General features: G+C 37.7%; 2 protein-coding genes across 16 annotated transcripts in view; one reads left to right on the top strand and one right to left on the bottom strand.

The window, feature by feature from the left end:
* LOC105225153 (potassium voltage-gated channel protein Shab) overlaps positions 1-16,954 on the bottom strand; it is a 212,328-nt gene that overhangs the window by 20,793 nt on the left and 174,581 nt on the right. For all 14 annotated transcript variants that reach the window (XM_049458611.1, XM_049458608.1, XM_049458604.1 and 11 more), the window contains one exon: positions 16,142-16,624. In XM_049458611.1, coding sequence (XP_049314568.1) covers positions 16,142-16,624 — 483 coding nt within the window. The remainder of the gene's footprint in view (positions 1-16,141; positions 16,625-16,954) is intronic.
* LOC105225151 (uncharacterized) lies at positions 5,869-8,035 on the top strand. Of its 2 annotated transcripts, XM_011203494.4 has the most exons (3): positions 5,869-6,504; positions 6,575-6,778; positions 6,853-8,035. In XM_011203494.4, the coding sequence occupies exons 1-3, from the start codon at positions 6,477-6,479 to the stop codon at positions 7,791-7,793; spliced, it is 1,173 nt and encodes a 390-aa protein (XP_011201796.1). In that variant the 5' UTR covers positions 5,869-6,476; the 3' UTR covers positions 7,794-8,035. The 2 variants fall into 2 exon arrangements, with proteins under 2 accessions (XP_011201796.1, XP_049314572.1); XM_049458615.1 differs by having other exon boundaries at positions 5,869-6,778.

The following is a 16,954-nucleotide window of genomic DNA, read 5'->3' as shown; positions in this document are numbered from 1 at the left end:
TGTTAATTAACATATATAATAATTAACGGTAAATATTAGCCTTGTGTGAGTGCGATATATTTGCATGTATTGGTGAATGTGTGAGCAAAGTTAGCATATCTTATAAGAGTTATAAAATAATCTTATAAATGTTAAAATGCATGTGTAGGCTTACATATATTATTAATGTGTCTAATACTTAGTATTCATAAAGAAGAATAAGAAAAATTTTATAATTTTTTATAACTAAGTTATACGAACAGATTAAGTGTTTAATTTGTAAAACCAGTTAATTTTCGTTCCCCAAAAACTATGACGAAAAAAGGAAAGTTCCTATAATTTCTATGACAGTGTGACCTTAGAACAGAATCTAACTGTTTTTCATTTAAATATAACATCAAATAAGAAGTGCATACATTTCTATTTGAGCGATGGATGTTTTGATGCAACATATCCCTCATTTGCGCCCACGCTCCGACGGAAAATAAGGACGATGTGACCAAAAGTGTCTCCATGAGCGTTTGAATCGCATGCTTGAGAGCTGCCCCCGCCACGATGTCAAAATCGTGCTTGACGACTTTAACACCAGGATGGCACAACGGTCAGTAAATTCAGGCTCCATGATAAAACATCCCCAAATGGGTTGAGGCTGATCGACTTCGCCGGGACTCGAAATATGGTTATGTGTAGATACCAGTCTCTGGATCGAAAAGCCACAACCAGATCGATCATGTTGTGACAAACGGAAGACACACCTTCAATGTTTTAGACATCGCACGCTCCGAGGTCCCAACTTTGATTCGAATCACTCTCTTGTTGGAGCGAAGATACCCACCCGCTTCTGTGGAGCAAAAAACGCACGTCAACACAACCAAAGTTCGACCTAGAGAAGTTGCAATCACAACAGACAGCCGAAAAATTTTTTACTCGACATGCACTCCAGCTAACTGAGAGCACTCATCAACAACTTCTTACGTACAGAAAAGGAAACCATTGGTTTTCAGAAAAACAAAAGAGCATACTAAAATTATGGAGGGAACACTTGTCTAGCCTGATGAATGGCAGTGAAAGTATAACGACAAGGCGAAACGATGGAACAGACGTTCCATTGCACAACCATGAAGAAGTTCGAATAGCAAATACCCACCTGAAGAACAACAAAGTTGCGGAGCCAATGGATTTCCGGCCAAGCTATTCAAATACGGCGGCGAAGAACTGATAAGGAGCATGCATCAGCTTCATTTTAAAACATGATCGGACGAAAGCATGCTCGACGAATGAAATTTAAGTGTGCTTGTGCTTTTATTGTGTGAAAGACTGAAGTCCACCGTCAACAAACTGATTGGACCTTGTCAGTGTCGACCTTATTCATCATGCACTAAATCTTGGAAAAGACCCAGAAAGGAACACGGACACACACCACCTCATCGTCGATTTTAAGGCCGCCTTCGATAGCACGAAAAGGAACTGCTTCTATGCCGCTATGTCGGAATTTGGTATCCCCGCAAAACTAACACGGCTATGTAAACTGACGTTAAACAATACCAAAAGCTCCGTCAGGATGGGAAAGGACCTCTCCGATTCGCTCGTTATCGTGTACCTTTGGACTGAGTAGGCAATTGAAAAGTACAGTCTTGATGAACAGAGACCAAACTCTACAAGTCTCTCATCATTCCCGCTATATTGTGCGGAGGCATGGACAATGACAAAATCTTATTGGTCGGTTCTTTTGATATTGGGCAAGTGTCTCCGGTATATGTTATTTAGAGCCAAAGGGTTGGTCTTACCTAGTTTCTTCTGTATATAAGTATAAATCAGCAAGTTTTTTGTCATCTCGTAATGCCGTTACGTTAAATCATTTTACACGTTTTCGAAATCTGCGTTTAAATGTTGAAGATTCAACCAAGTTTTTTTAATAAGCCTTGTAGCCATAGCTTTTGACTTAATCTTCAAGCAAATATACGAAGAGGAAAGGAAACAATAAATAACGCTAACTTAAACAATTTATTTCAACAAGTCTAATTTAAGTCAAGTTTTTCGTTTATCTTTTCCGTTAGTGGATTTTGCTCATATTGCAGGCCACGAAACTGAGACGACTTAAGCGCTTTCCACATCCGCTTGCTAAGCCATTATTTATACGCCTATGTTATATATAGGTATGCGTGCGTGTACAATAATATATACGTAGTCATGGCCTGGCAGCAAATCTTGGAACTATTAGTTGTATTCTTGGACCAGTAGTACTACCAGTAGTTTGCGAATTGCCGGTGGATGAGAAAGCTATAGCGCTTATTTGTTTACAAAAAAATCAAGTCTCTAAATTAAACTTCTATAGCACCTTTTTTGGTAGATAGAGATACTGATCGAAGAGGATATAAAATATATATTTACTTTTCTTTTTATCCGGCTGTTGAAACTTTTTTTCCCGAAAAAATTAATAAGTTTTATTTAGCCATTTCTCAAATTTCCGGGTTATTTTTTCTGTTACGAACTAGTCTTTATATTTCTTGAAAAAAGCTAGTCTGGACCACCAAATCTCTACTGCGGATTAGCAACTCATATAAGTTATATATAAGTGCTTATGTAGGTATATATATACACGAATGCGGCACGGAAAATCACCCAAGGCGCAGCATCCGCAATTGTTTCGTTTGCTGCTTTGTGCAACATTTTCGTTGCATGATTGCAATTGCGTGATTGTGTGTGAGCACATTGCTCAGCACTTTTGCTTGAAAAATTGTACATTCTTGTGCTCAAGCTTTATATAGCCCACACTAAAACACATCAACATATGTATTAGGGTGCGTGAAAAATAGATTTTTAGACACCTTGAAGAAAGTCTCACCAAGTGTGAGCTCTTAATTGTAGCGGAAAGATCCTTCGCCATACAGTTAGTTTTTTTGCTATATTATCAGACAGAAAATTCAAAATTCGCTTCCAACTATGTTAAAAAATATTTAATTTTATGGATTTTGTAGGAAATATAATGCTCTATAAAAACCTTTTGGAAACCTAAACCTTTAAAAGATACTAACGATTGAAGTTTGATTATTTAAAGCTATATTTTTTATAAATTTTTTTTTTAATCGACAACATTGAAAAATGGTATTCGAAACATAAAATTTTGCTTACGAATAAGATTTTAATGATTTTTCTGGGAAAAACAAGCATTTAATAGTTATACCCAGATAAAAATATGCATCAAATGTTTTATGTTCATACAGTACAACAGGACGTATGAGCAACATATAAGGCACTTGTATCAATGCTCAGTTCATTTGATGTATAACTTTAACTGCATATAACTTTTACGTATTATTTTTATGGAAAATCTTATTTAGGGATCCTATGCTGTATATCGATTCGAAAATGTATTCTATTCGAAATTCGGATCTATCTTATAATTATGCGAAAGTTGTACCACCCTGTGCCGGAATACTTATATTTTTCGCTTTTGTATTCTACAACTCAAAAGCAAACGAATATTTTATTCGAAAATAGTATCGAAAATGCGAAAATCGAGTTACCGAATACAAAAATCCGAATTCGAAGTTTTTTTTTCGAATTGAGTTACAAAATTTCGCCCTATATCTTGTTTGTAGAGCGGATAATTTTGTGTTAGAATATGACTTCTTCGAAGACATTTAATCAAAAATATAAAAAAATTCCATGTTAAATATTTGGGAAAAGTAAAATGACTTAGGCACGAATCGAATTGGAAATAAAAAGCTTGTTTTTTGGGGAAAAAATAGGCACCCTTATGTATTTATGTACTGGTATATATAGTATGACAAATCCTTTCATCCGCGTGCAACAATTTGTGGGATCTTAAGGCTGTGACGGTGAAATGCTTAGACATGTCTTTTAAGCTTCCGTTTACGTCATTTAAGCGCTTAAAATTTTATATTAATAGCTCTTAAGCTACTAGTGGCTTTTTATGCCACATAAAATTTAATAATCGCTGAAAATTTTTCTTAAATATACAAGTATGTTTGTTTTATGTACCCAACATCTTTAGAGAATGGATCTCTCCATATAATGGTATAATTATAGTTATACAACTTTGTTTTACTGAAGTTAAGTGGAGCCATGATGTTTGTAGAAGTAACAGAGAATACATAAATTTTTTAGAAATTAAAGAGACAAAGTTTAATCCGAATAAAGAGAAGTGTTTTAAAATGACATTTTTTACGTTTTTGAACATCTGTATTGAAAATCTGGCAATGTCTTTATTTCCAGATATCGATGGCTAAAGAAGATAATCTGAAGCAGTTACAGCATAATGGTTGTTTCTTAATTCAAAGTATTTTATACTCACGTCCTATATACTATTTAATTTTGGAGAGGAGAAAACCGATGTTCCATATAAATTTTTCGTCTTGTTGGAGAAAACTCGCCTTTGAAGTTATTCTCATGATTTAGCCAATCGATTTTTAGTGCGTTTGACATTTAGCTGTAGGTGGAGTGTGCGGCTCTCTATATTCGAATGTGGTTCAATGTCTCTTTATTATTATGCAAAGTCGAGCTTTGACTTTTCTTTAGCACATCTATACAAAATTTACTTGTTTGTGTTAACAGTTTCGTGCCCATTGCATCTGTTCTCAGGTTTTTGCATCTCGAGACCTATTTTTTTTCAAATAGCCGTGAGAGCTCTCTTAACACCTAGATTTTGCAATATGAAATCTTACCAGAATTCTTATGAGCATATTAGCGTGTATGAATTATTCCCTCTATTGAGAAAATACCCGTTTTGCGTTCTGTACTTCTCTATCAGTCTCACCTTCAAGAAATTAAGCAGGATGAGTTAATAATCTAATCTTTGTTATTATCTCTGTCAAACATTGTTGCTACTAAAGTCATAATAAAAACAAGAAAAATGTCAAGGTATCCCTTCAAATTAAAGAGTTCCCATACATGTACTTGATTCGGATCGTTCAAATCCTATTAGATCAACAATTGAGTGTCTAGTGGAAAAGTTTTAAACGTTCCTGTGCCAGTGAGACAAAGTGTAGAGAATATTTCTGTCGCTAGCGCGTCAATTGGGGAAGACCCAAATCAGTCTCTCACACGTCGTTCTCAATAGATCCAGACCGCCACGTTACTGTGAATGGGAATTTCTATCGCTTAATGATAACCGAATATTTTTGGCCCGAATAGGATGCTATGGACTTGGAAAAGATGTGGTTTCAACAGGATGGCGCCACACGCCACACAGCGAATGTTATAATCGATTAAATGAAAAGCAAGTTTGGTGAACGTGTTATTTCACGAAATGATCCAGTCAATTGGCCATCTCGGTAGTGCGATTTGACGCCGTTAGACTATTTCCTGTGTGACGACGTCAAGTCTATGGTCTATGCCGACAAGCCAGTGATGATTGATGAACTTTGTACGAATATCCAACATGAAATTGCAGCAGTACCGGGCGTTTTATGCTTGAAAACCGCCGAAAATTGGGTCTATATTTTTGCAATCGTGCCTATGTGGCCATGCAAAAGAAATTTTGGTAGCGATCTTATTGAAAATCCCATTATAAGGGATAAAAATGTTTCTAAAATGTGTCACCTTATAACAATATATTACCCGCATCGAACCAAAGCTATTTAAGCCCTTACATATCGAATATATAGACTACAAATCTGATTACAACGACGACTTTTTGTCGGAAATATCGGTCAATCTCTAAGATATAATATGGAAGATTGCAGAGAATTCTTTTACTATAATATTATATTCAAAAAAGGTTGAAACAGAATAATAATTTCTTTACCCTCCATATACTCAATAAAAAGATTTTTTAACTTCCAGTTAACTTTATACCGCATATATCGGCAAATATGAGACTTATCTTAATAAAATCGAGGAAACATTTTTTTCAAATAACGCTGCATCCTTGTGTTTAAAATGAATAATAACGGCAGAAAACTTGCCTATACTCCATATAACATCGATTTCGTCGAACAATGAATGTATATCCAAGTTCTCGATCCTTCTAGGAAATGTTCGGTTACACCGGAACTTAGTCCTTCCTTACTTGTGTTTTGAATAAATTTGTCCACGAAGGCTAACATGACATCGTGACTAAACAATTTTAGCAATTAAGGTCTTCAAACATATACAGCAATAACTTCAATAAACCCTAACTACAATATTTAAAGGTTGAGCTCTGTAATTATTCACTGCAGCCACGTAACTCTGTAATTAACATTTGCTGTAACATTATATGTACATTCATATTTTATTTGCTACCTCATACTTTCATTTCGTGTGTCACAATCAAGAAACATACGAAAACTCAAATTTTTATTTTGTTTTTCTTCTTCGTGTTCTTGAAAAAAGTAAAAGCCTGTCATTGTTATTTTTTTGAGTGAAAACAGAAATTTAATGTACGTCAGATTTGTTTATTTATTATTTATTTCTAGCTAGACCAATTTTGACAAATTGCATTCGGAATACGAGTGAAAACGAAATAACAAAGAACCCTAAATGTCATTTCAATGCAACTGAGGCGCTGCATATGGACTGGTGAGTCCAATGAGTTATATACCATATATACGGTGCAAGAGAGGCTTTTCTTCGTTTCACTTCGTTGCAGTACTTCTGGTGGTGATTTTGCACATTACAAGTACAACTCCAGTACCGTTTCGTAGTGACGATTATTTTTATTTGGAACCCGACATGGATGATGATATGGACTATATGCAGAGTGCCAATTTAGCTGACGACGACTATCAACCAAACGAATCTGAATCGGACTATGTTATGTTTCCGCGCTCAGCGGAGACGACGACGGAATGTGGTGTGTGTAGAGAAGAACTGTTGAACACTAAATGTTGAATGCTATATTTTTCCAACATTTTATGTCTTCTCTAGAAACTGAACCGCCCAAGCATGTAGAAACACATACGCCCAGCACGCATGGTGTAGTGGCAACGACGTGTGTGGCTATTATACCGGGACAATCGGCAAAACACGAAATGCACGCTACCGAAAAGCCACAAACAGCACCGCAAAGTATGACGACGGCGCCTCAACCGGCCGCAACGATTCTACAACCAACCACAGCAGCGCCAGCTGCAGTAACCGTCACCGTTGCTCCACAAACCACGACAACTCAAGCCACGCATACGACGACATGTACGCCCGAAGTCGAGACGACAACGTGCATACCGGAGGAGGAATCAACCGGAAAAAAAGGCGGAAAAGGCGCCGTCGAGGCGACCACCTGCATGTCGCTGAAGAGTCTGGTAGGTGGCGCTGGTAACGGTTCCTATGACGGCATACTAATGCCGCCATCGGAGGTTTTTCCACCCGTCTCGCTGACTGAACAGGAGGGTAAAACTCGTGCGCTGCACTCACTTGTGCAACATCTGTATGTGGCGCAGGCGCGCGTCCAACTTGAAGCCATTGAAATCAAGAAGGCCCAAGCAGTCGCCAATTCGGCGCAGCAACAGTTGGAGGAAGCCGCCAATCATGTGCGCAGCGTAACAGCGGCGCTGCAGAATGCTCAGCAAGAGGTCGCTTCGGCGGCCATACGTGCCCAAACGGCGCAATTGCAGTTAGCCGCGCACGATCAACTGCTCTTTGCAGCGCGTCAAGATGTGGACGCGCTCTCTTCGCAAATGGTCGGCTTGCAGGCGGCGGAAGGTATTGCCGTGCCGACGGTGAAGTTCGATATTGGTGGCTTGTTGGATAAGTTAAAGCAACCGTTGGCAGCTGCGGAGCGGCCGACAGCGGTGCCGCCGGTGTTATCAATGCAAGAGCAAGCACCAGCTGAGCCGGCGCCACTTTATGCTGACTATGATTACGATTAAGTTTCAAATATGCTTTTTACTCCCTCTACGTATATATATCGCTATCAATCTATATACCATTAGTCCCTTATATGTATGTGTACGCCTGTATATTTTTTTAAACTGTATTTCTGAAACGATTTGTGTTGTTTTGTGCACTTCACTTCATAAATGAAGAGTGTTTATTGTATTTTCGATTATTTTATTTAATTCCCATGTCTACTCACACTCATTAACCACAATAAATGACTATTTATAAATTATAGGTGGGTCTTTTGGAGGTTTTTGTCTTTTTCATTGTTGATGTTCTCAATTTGATACAGAAGAGAACCAATCTGGAAGTTCTTGAAGTATTGTAAATTTGTGTAAATCCTATGATGATTTGGAGTACGACAAGTTCTAAGGTTGGGGCAGACCCAGAAATTAATTTTGCATCTTTTTTACTTCGATATCACAGTTTTTTGTTATTTGATAAAACTATAGTAAACGACCACCAAAGAGCAACATTTTTCGGCGAATGCCAAAGTAAAACGCAAATTTCATTACGAACTCATTAAGATACCTCATGATTCACACAATATGGGAATATATGAGTAGAGGAGGCGTTAGTCTTATCGTGAGAAGTTTGAGCACACCCGCCGCATCACTATCCTTAGTCAAAGTGCCGAGCTGATGGCTGAAAGGAGAGACGGCCTTATGTAATTTGCAGGAATGCTGGCGAGTTGATAGTCCTTGCCTGTTCCGGTTACTTAGACTCTACCATCGTGGAACCGGTTTGTGAACGGTTCCCATCAATGCCCGGACGAGGTGGGGCATTCTCGCATCCAGTAAAGAGATGATAAACCGGGTCTACCAGCCATAATACGCCCAAAACTTAAATATTGGACCGTGCACCACCAAAACAGCTAAAAATACTAGCCGGTATATCATGGCAGCCAAAATCGAGGGAATAAATAAGAGAAAGACCGCAACAGAGAACAGCCTTTGTACTCGTAAAGATAGCCAAAAGTTCAGGCTCCTGGGAGAGGTAGGAGATCCAGCGCCAAAAACAGATAGCGGAGAAATACAAAAGTTTTGTGAAAGGAAACACTGGAACCTCCCACGAAAATCTCCTAATTAAGCAGTTCCCAGGAAAGTAATCGCTGCCACAACGGAACGGTCTTTCTAAAAACTCTAGCAGATGGAGTCGAGCTGAACAGCATCAGAACAGCTTTTGTGATGTGGCCAATTACATCCTACACACCAATCTCCTGGCAATTTTTTTCAGAATTTTTTCTTATAACATATTTGCAAAGGAGTCAAACCAATTAGTTGATTTATATATGAGTACATATCGCATATAGTTAAAGAAACCGCACTCTTTAATGGTTAATGAGACCGTTGAGATAATTTTGTTAATAAAGGGTAAATTCATTTATCTCTCTTAACTTTTACACCTCTCTCCTTTAACTTTGTTTGAATTGGAATGCTTCGAAAGTGGATATTTTCCTTATGAAATCTATACTCTAATTATCGATTTGTTTATGTCGATTTCATTGTAGAGATTATAGGGGTACTTTTTTCATGATAATCGATAATTTGATGCCTGAAATTGAAGCTCGTGATCTCGGCGACATTTGGTTTCAAGAAATTGGCGCCACTCCCCACACATCACATAAATCAACGGATTTATTAAGAGAACTCTTCGGTGAGCAAATAATTTCACGCTTTTGGCCAGTAGATTGGCCACTAAGTTCTTGTAATTTCACATATTTAGACTTTTTCTTGTGGGGATACGTAAAGTATAAAGCCTATGCGGACAATCCCGTTTCTATTCAGCTCTTGGAGCAAAACATCACGTGTCATTCGTCAGTTACCAATCGGATAATTTTTCTTTAAAAAAAAGCTAACCTCGAAATGGATCACCCTTTATTAATGGGTCATGAACTATTTTACCAAATAATTATTTTTTATGATTGTAATAGTGTATAAATGAATTGAGACTTGTACGTACATATCTATTGGGTCCTACCCCATATCACACGTACTCACAAAGGCCCAGCTCTTTGGTAAATTCCAGGTACCTACTGTGCTCTATCGAGGCAATATGATAAATATATATATATAAATCCATGGATCTTTAATGTCTTAAGATTAAGTCACTGTCAATGCTGACATCATTAGCCGAAAATATCAGATTGCAATGAAAAATAAAAGAAAGCCTAAAAGTAGGCAACATGCTTCTCTATTTAAATTTTTCATTTAAAAAATTTAATCGAAAGTAATAAGAAAATTGAAATAAATTTTAAAAATATTTGTTTTTTAGTTTGATTAAATGAGCCTGTATGTTATATAGTATATTTTGATTTATAAACAATAATTATTAAGCACCATAGTTTTTGCTACTTACACTACTTGGATTCTAATTGATTTTAAATTGAGTTTACAAGTTAAGAATAAATTATTTATTGATTATTGTATTAAAATTGAATAATTTATTTTATTAGTCAGCATGACAAAAATGCTTGTAAATGTTTATATTTAAAATTTGTACAAAATATTTACTTCTTCAATTATTCCAAATGCAAAACTTTACATAGTAAATACTGAAACTTTTTTTATAAATTGATTCACGCGCAATTTGAGTGAAATGAAATTGATAATTATGAATTAATTAGCTGCGTTTTCATTCTTGCTGTTGCAAATCACGATTTTCGTAAGAACATGAGCATTTATGTAGCTAAGAGAATGCTGCAGCCACTAAAGAGTCAAGACAAATTTGCAAAACCCATTCACTGTTTAAGAAACGGTATATGAAAGAATATAGAAAATTAAGTACGCAAATTAATAAGTGAAATGTTTGATAATCTTTTTTGTACCTCCTTACTCTTTCCCCGTAAGGTCTGGTATGGGTTAAGAAATGTTATGTTATGTTATAGTTGTTTGCAGTATTTGTTAATTGTAGTTGTAGTTGTATTGTATTTGTAATTAAAGTGGTTATTAACATTTGTTCTTGTAAAGTGGTGTATTTTCATAGATGTAGAGATGTATTACAAATTTATATATGTATAATTGAAAAACATCAATGAAATGAAACACATTATTACAGACTTTACTAAATATCTACAAAAACATCTAATTATTTGGATTAGTTGATAAAGTGTACATAGGTGTAATTTATATTATAAAAAGCTAAAACAAAAACATTTATGAGATTTAAATAAGAGAAAAAATTGTTTATGAGAAGGAATATAATTTCATAGTGCGGATGTTGTTGCTTTGAGAATCATTGAAGAGATATTTGAAACCCATGGGAGAGAGTAATCATTATCCACCTACCAGTTCAGTCAGAAAACTATATCTAACGGCTATTTTGTGAGAAAACTTAAAATTTCTTGCGATAATTTTTTTATGTTCCCAGACTTGGAACTCCACTTTAAAGAGTGTTTTCTTTGAGGAAAAACTTACTACTATGAGCAAAAAAAAGTGAGACTATTTTCATAACTTTAAAAATCTTAATTTATTCTACAAAATCTATATCGTTCATCCCCCTTAAAGTAATCCACCTTGGCACCAACACACTTGTGCCAACGTTTCTCCCAATCTCGAAACAGTTACAGTTAAAGTCAATCTCTGGATAGCCTTCAATGCGCGTAGTGATGCGTATTTAAAGGCCTTAATTGACTCAAAACGGTTTCTCCAAAAAGTTCGTTTGAGCTTGCTGAATAGCCAGTAGCCCACGAAGCTAAATCAGGCGACCACGGTAGTTAAGTTAGAATACCGTATGCACCGGTTCATTATCGTGGAGGAAAAATCAAGAGTTGTCGGCCCTTACTACCGACCTGTTTTACGAATAGCTTCACGCAAACGACGCATAACACTAAAACAATAGTCCTTGTTGACAGTATGGCCGGTCGGAAGAAATTCAGTGAGCATCGAGGTGTGATAATCGAGGAAAACTCTTAACATACAGTGTTTGTCTGTAAAGTAATAGGACTGATTTTCTTCCGCCGCGACTGAAGAAGCCAAACTTGCAGCGTTCGTTAGAGCAGAGGTACCCGAATGAATTCTGTGTGAAACTCGGTAAGTCTGCGACAGAAACGTTTGATTAAGAAGGCTTACCCAGATGTTGCTTAAGCAAGAAGTGGCTTGTTTCGGTGGCACCAGGTGGTGTGTTTTGGAGTGCCGAGAAGAGATCGCTGATGAAGACCGTGTTGGGAGACTCGGGTGCGCAAAGTTCTGAACACAGACCGTCGACTAAGTATTCGTTTAATTGCCCAGATATTAAATTAATCAAAATCTGTGGTTAATGACATTGTGACGGCGAGTGAAAGTGTGCTAGAAACCTGTGTGAAAGTGACAATTTTTGAATAATGTAATCACAGGTGACCACTCATGGATCTTTGTGTGTGATCCCGAAACAAAGAGGCAGCCTTCCCCCTCTGATCGTCTGTTTCCGGGTTGTAAGCATAGATCCAGAACTCATCGTTAGTAATAATACATTTTATCACATCCTTATAGTCAGAAAGCATTGTTTCACATGCGTTAACGCGATTCTGTTTCAGCGAATGGGTTTTCGTCCGAAATTTAAATTATAAAGTCTTACTATTTTTTTCCATAGTTCAAAAACCACACAAAAAGGTAAACAAATGGCAAATTTTTCGATATTATTGTGCCGTCGATTAAAAGGGTGCAATTTAGTAGATATCTCAAAGAACGGCGTGAGTCATATGAAATAGTTACTCGACGGAGAGAAATTTGAGTCGAATGATAAAGTAATGGCTGCCTCGGAATCGATAGTAGATCGATTATAGATTGTAGACCCAGAAAACGTATTTCTCTGACGAATTAAAAGAGTTGAACCAATTCTAAGTCAAGTGTATCGACTGAGAGGGAGAATGTTCAGTGGAGTTTCTAAGATACATTCGGCTCATATACTGCTTTCTTCTTCTGTACTTAATGAGATTGCTGTCGAGGTTTACCATTGCTTGCTGGAGCCGCTGAATGCCCATTTGGAAAAAGTTTATTCTGTTCAGATATTGGATCGTATACCTATACAATAAAAGGAGGGCATTACAATTTAGAAGAGCTTAAAGAATGGAAAGCTCTCATGGATAATTTACACCGATTTTTTGTACCAAATTTTTGTGTTTTTTAAATGAGCCAAAAATTTAAATTAAGTACCTCCACCAAGTATTATGATAAATGACATCTCATTACATGCCATTCAACAAGTTAACAAAAGAGAACCACAATTAAAATGCCGTTAAAAGCACATAATAAAAGTTCAATGGCAACTGACATGAAGGCGAGTTTGCGTGCCAGCTAATCATGTGATTATCACGCGAACGAATAAAGATACAATTGAAGCGTAGTCGAAGACATCAGGCAATTGCAAAATTGACTGGGCGTGAATGAACACCCATACAGACATATATAAAAGTTCATCTATGCATGCATAAGTTTCGCATGGCAACCAATTGTTGCACGAGAGGAGAGCGAAAAATTCAACAAGCATGCCATAATTGCAGTGAGTGCACTGCGAAGAGTCGGACTAGGCAGCGCGTGTATCAAAAACTTTCTCCGAGAAGGGATCAAATTTGTGTCGATGTGTATAAAGTAATAAATAATTATTCATAATTGCAAATAATAAGTTTAAGTTATTTATATGATGTTATAAATAGTTATGCCATAGTGATTATATAAATTTGTATGAGTTAACTTTTATGACACAGAATTAATTGTAATTTAGCTGAAAACAATTAGGGAAACACAGTGATTTAGTAAGAGAAACATATTCGATAATTCAACTTGAAACAAATACAATTACTAAAACGATTATAAAGTACCAATAAAGGACGTGGGCGGATGTTAAAAACTATAGTGACTACAAAATTTTGCTTGTGGGTCTAGATAAATGTGTATGTGTATTGTTGAAGGGAAATCTCGATAACCGTGTAAGAAGTTTTCTTTTTATTTCCTTAGAAGTGTTTCTTGCCAACAGCTTGTACTTCGAACGGAGTAACCAATTGAAAAGTAAAGTCTTCTCTCGTCGAACAAAGACCAAACACTATAAGTGACTATTTATTCCCGTCCTGCTATAAGGTGCAGAGACATGAACAATAACATCATTTGATCATTTAGGTATAAGAGTGTTTGAGAAAAAGGTTTTGTGGCAGATTTATAAGAGAGATGATTTTTTTGATCGGATCAGATCAATCCTTTAGGTAGGTTGGTTCGATTTCTGACGACGTACCTAGATCCTTAGGAGTCTCATTTTGAAAGCAACGGAACTAAAATCCCTCCAATCTGTTATGTCCACTCTGAACTACCCTGTGCTTTTGATGAAGTTCATCAATTCAAAAAGGTTTATATGTGTGACATCGCCAACAAACCCTCGATTGTCAGTTGTGATTCCTTTCCTAAGTATACAAAACCATGTGTTTGCTTAGAAGACTTTCTGCAGTCTCTTCTTATTCTACCTCTTGACATTTTTGACAGAAAACAAAATTGGTATTTCTAGCACAAAAGTAATTTTGGTTCTTTCTAAAGGGAATTACAAACGAAGAATCCACCGGTTCAAAACCCACACTAAATAATACCATATTGTTTATAAACAGAGATTTAATATCTTGTCGAGATGTGGGGCTCAGTAGTAATGATTCAATGATTCTGGCTTAGCTACTAGTAGGGTCACCCAACACGACAAAGTCAAGGATAAGTATCGAAGCAAAAACAATTTACGTAACACATTCTTTCTGCGTGAAAGGGGGTAGCGGTTGTTTCACATGATGGTGACGACTTCAGCGGACGTCTGTCTGGAAGCAATCGGCTCGAGTCATAAATGTATATTTTTATGGCTAGTTTGTTAGAGTAGCAATTCCTACAACGAACTAGGAAACCTGAGTTAACCACCCTACTTTTCGATGATACTTCATTTACCCAGCGCAGGGTCACTTCGTTTTTGATGACATTTTTTCTCTCTATTTCGAACAACTGATGTCTTTTCACGCAAAGTTTGTGAAACAAAAAATAATTTCAAAATTGTGATACGTTCTCAACAAACTTTTCCGGCTGTATCGGTTGTCACATTAGAGGTTTGTTCGACATGTATTCACAGCGTGTATTTTTATATTCTTTCCTACACAGTTATATGACATTTTACTTTTGGAGGATTTGCTTTGTCTTAACGGGCGATAACCACGACTATCAATTGCCATATTTTGAAACTTTCTCAAAGGAGTACCGAGTACGAGCTGACGCAGCTCAGCGTCGTAACAAATTGGGTGGGCGAAAGTTGGGGAGACCACCCAAGTAAAACCGACATGGTTTGTTTTTACTAGAACATATAAGATAACGATGGCATCGATAGTACAAATGGAAGACACGGATAAAGTGAAATATCTACGGCATACTGTATAGGAAGCTGAATATCGAAGATAAAGGAAAGAAGGCATCGATTGACACCATAGCCACGCCCATTGTATTTTATGGAGTTTTCATGTGGTGGAAGGCTCTAAAAAAGATCAAAATTGCAAAGAAACTCGAGAGTGTTCAACGGGCGGCGCTCATCAGCATGTGTGCTGCACTAAGGTCCAGCCCAACCATGTCAACTAACGCCATCTTATTCATATCGCCCGTAGACATCGTTGGAAGGTGTACGGCTGCGAATGTGGCTATCAGACTCAGAGAATCTGGGTTCATAACAGAATACTTATTTGAACACTCGGACATCCTCACGCAATTTGACTTCATACCGGATCATTTAGATCATGGAGCCGCCAGATGTTCGGTTTGGTTTTATTTCTCTGCCTTTATACCGACGGGGTAGTTGTGGGTGTGAAGAAGCCGTCGGTAGATAAGGGCAGTGAACTTCTTTACGGATGGGCTAAAACTTAGGGCGAAGGTTGGTGCAGGGGTTTACTGTCAGGAGCTCTCTATCAACTCCAGTTTCAGACTTTGTGACTATTGCAGTGTTTTCCAAGCCGAGGTTACTGTTATCAAGATAGCAGTAGATGTGCTCACTTCAGAGAAATGACCATTCACTCAGATAGCAGAGCGGCGAAAGTAGCCTTGAACACATTTTATTTAAAAGGGGCCGGGAAAAATATATGTGGAAATTAAGGTTAGCATGAACTAGCTAGACTTTTGGAGTAACTTTAATACGATTTCCCAAAATGCGCTGAAAGAAATGCTTTCTGTTTTCTATGGTTCCCTTGTAACAAATTAATTTGCCGTTCTCTACATGGTTATCGAGAAAATCTCCCGCAACAATATGATTACTATAATTTATGTATGGGTTCGTGGGCATAAGTGCTTGTTTATATTAGTGTCTCTGTATATGTGCGTGTGAGTGTGTGTGTTAATAGAGCGAACTAAACTCCACTTACCCCGGGTGCGATCATCATTTGCAATGGCCGTGGACCGGATGGGACTAGCGACACACTATCACCAGCTTGCGACGAATTGGCGGCCGTATCCTGATCCGCCGCTGATGCTGCTGCCGCTGCGCCGGCCGCTGTGGTGGACCCCGAACCAGCCGTATTACCGCTGCCGGCCACAACCACCGCACCGCCATTCGCAGTGGCTGCACCGCCGACGACATTGGCGCTGGCTGGCGTTGTGGTGCTCAACGGTTTGGCGACGTTCAAAAGTGTGGCGGCCGCTGTCGTCAACAGCGCGGCATCCGCTTCCTGTCGCGCTGCCAACTCCAGCTTCTCGCGTTGTTCGCGTAACAGCTGCTGCTGCAGTTGACGTTGCTGCTGTTCGCGCTTATAGCTCTCCATGGCCGTCATGGATGTTAGGTGGGCATTCGGCGTATCGACATAACTATATGGAGGAACTGATTCCTGATCAGGTACAGATGGACGAAACTATGCATGAGCGCGGTCGCCGAATTGCGAAAAGGAAAGAAACATTATTAGTTTGTTGGTACATGCTGTGCCTTTATATACATTATATACATATGTAGTACATAGATGACTTGAACACATTCAGTACTAGCTCTATACTTATTATGCTATGCTTGAACGAAATGTTAGTTAGTCCATGTAAAAGATACGAAAAAATTAGTTTTTGGGGGGAAAAAACAAACAAACACACATAATTTACTCACAACAATTGCTCTGGCCATATACATATACATACAGACATACATACGCACGTACACACCAACATATACCTATGTATATACCGTGTATATA

Source organism: Bactrocera dorsalis, chromosome 5 (genome assembly GCF_023373825.1).
Source record: "Bactrocera dorsalis isolate Fly_Bdor chromosome 5, ASM2337382v1, whole genome shotgun sequence".
NCBI classification, from domain to species: domain Eukaryota; kingdom Metazoa; phylum Arthropoda; class Insecta; order Diptera; family Tephritidae; genus Bactrocera; species Bactrocera dorsalis.
This window is presented reverse-complemented; position numbering and strand designations above follow the sequence as displayed.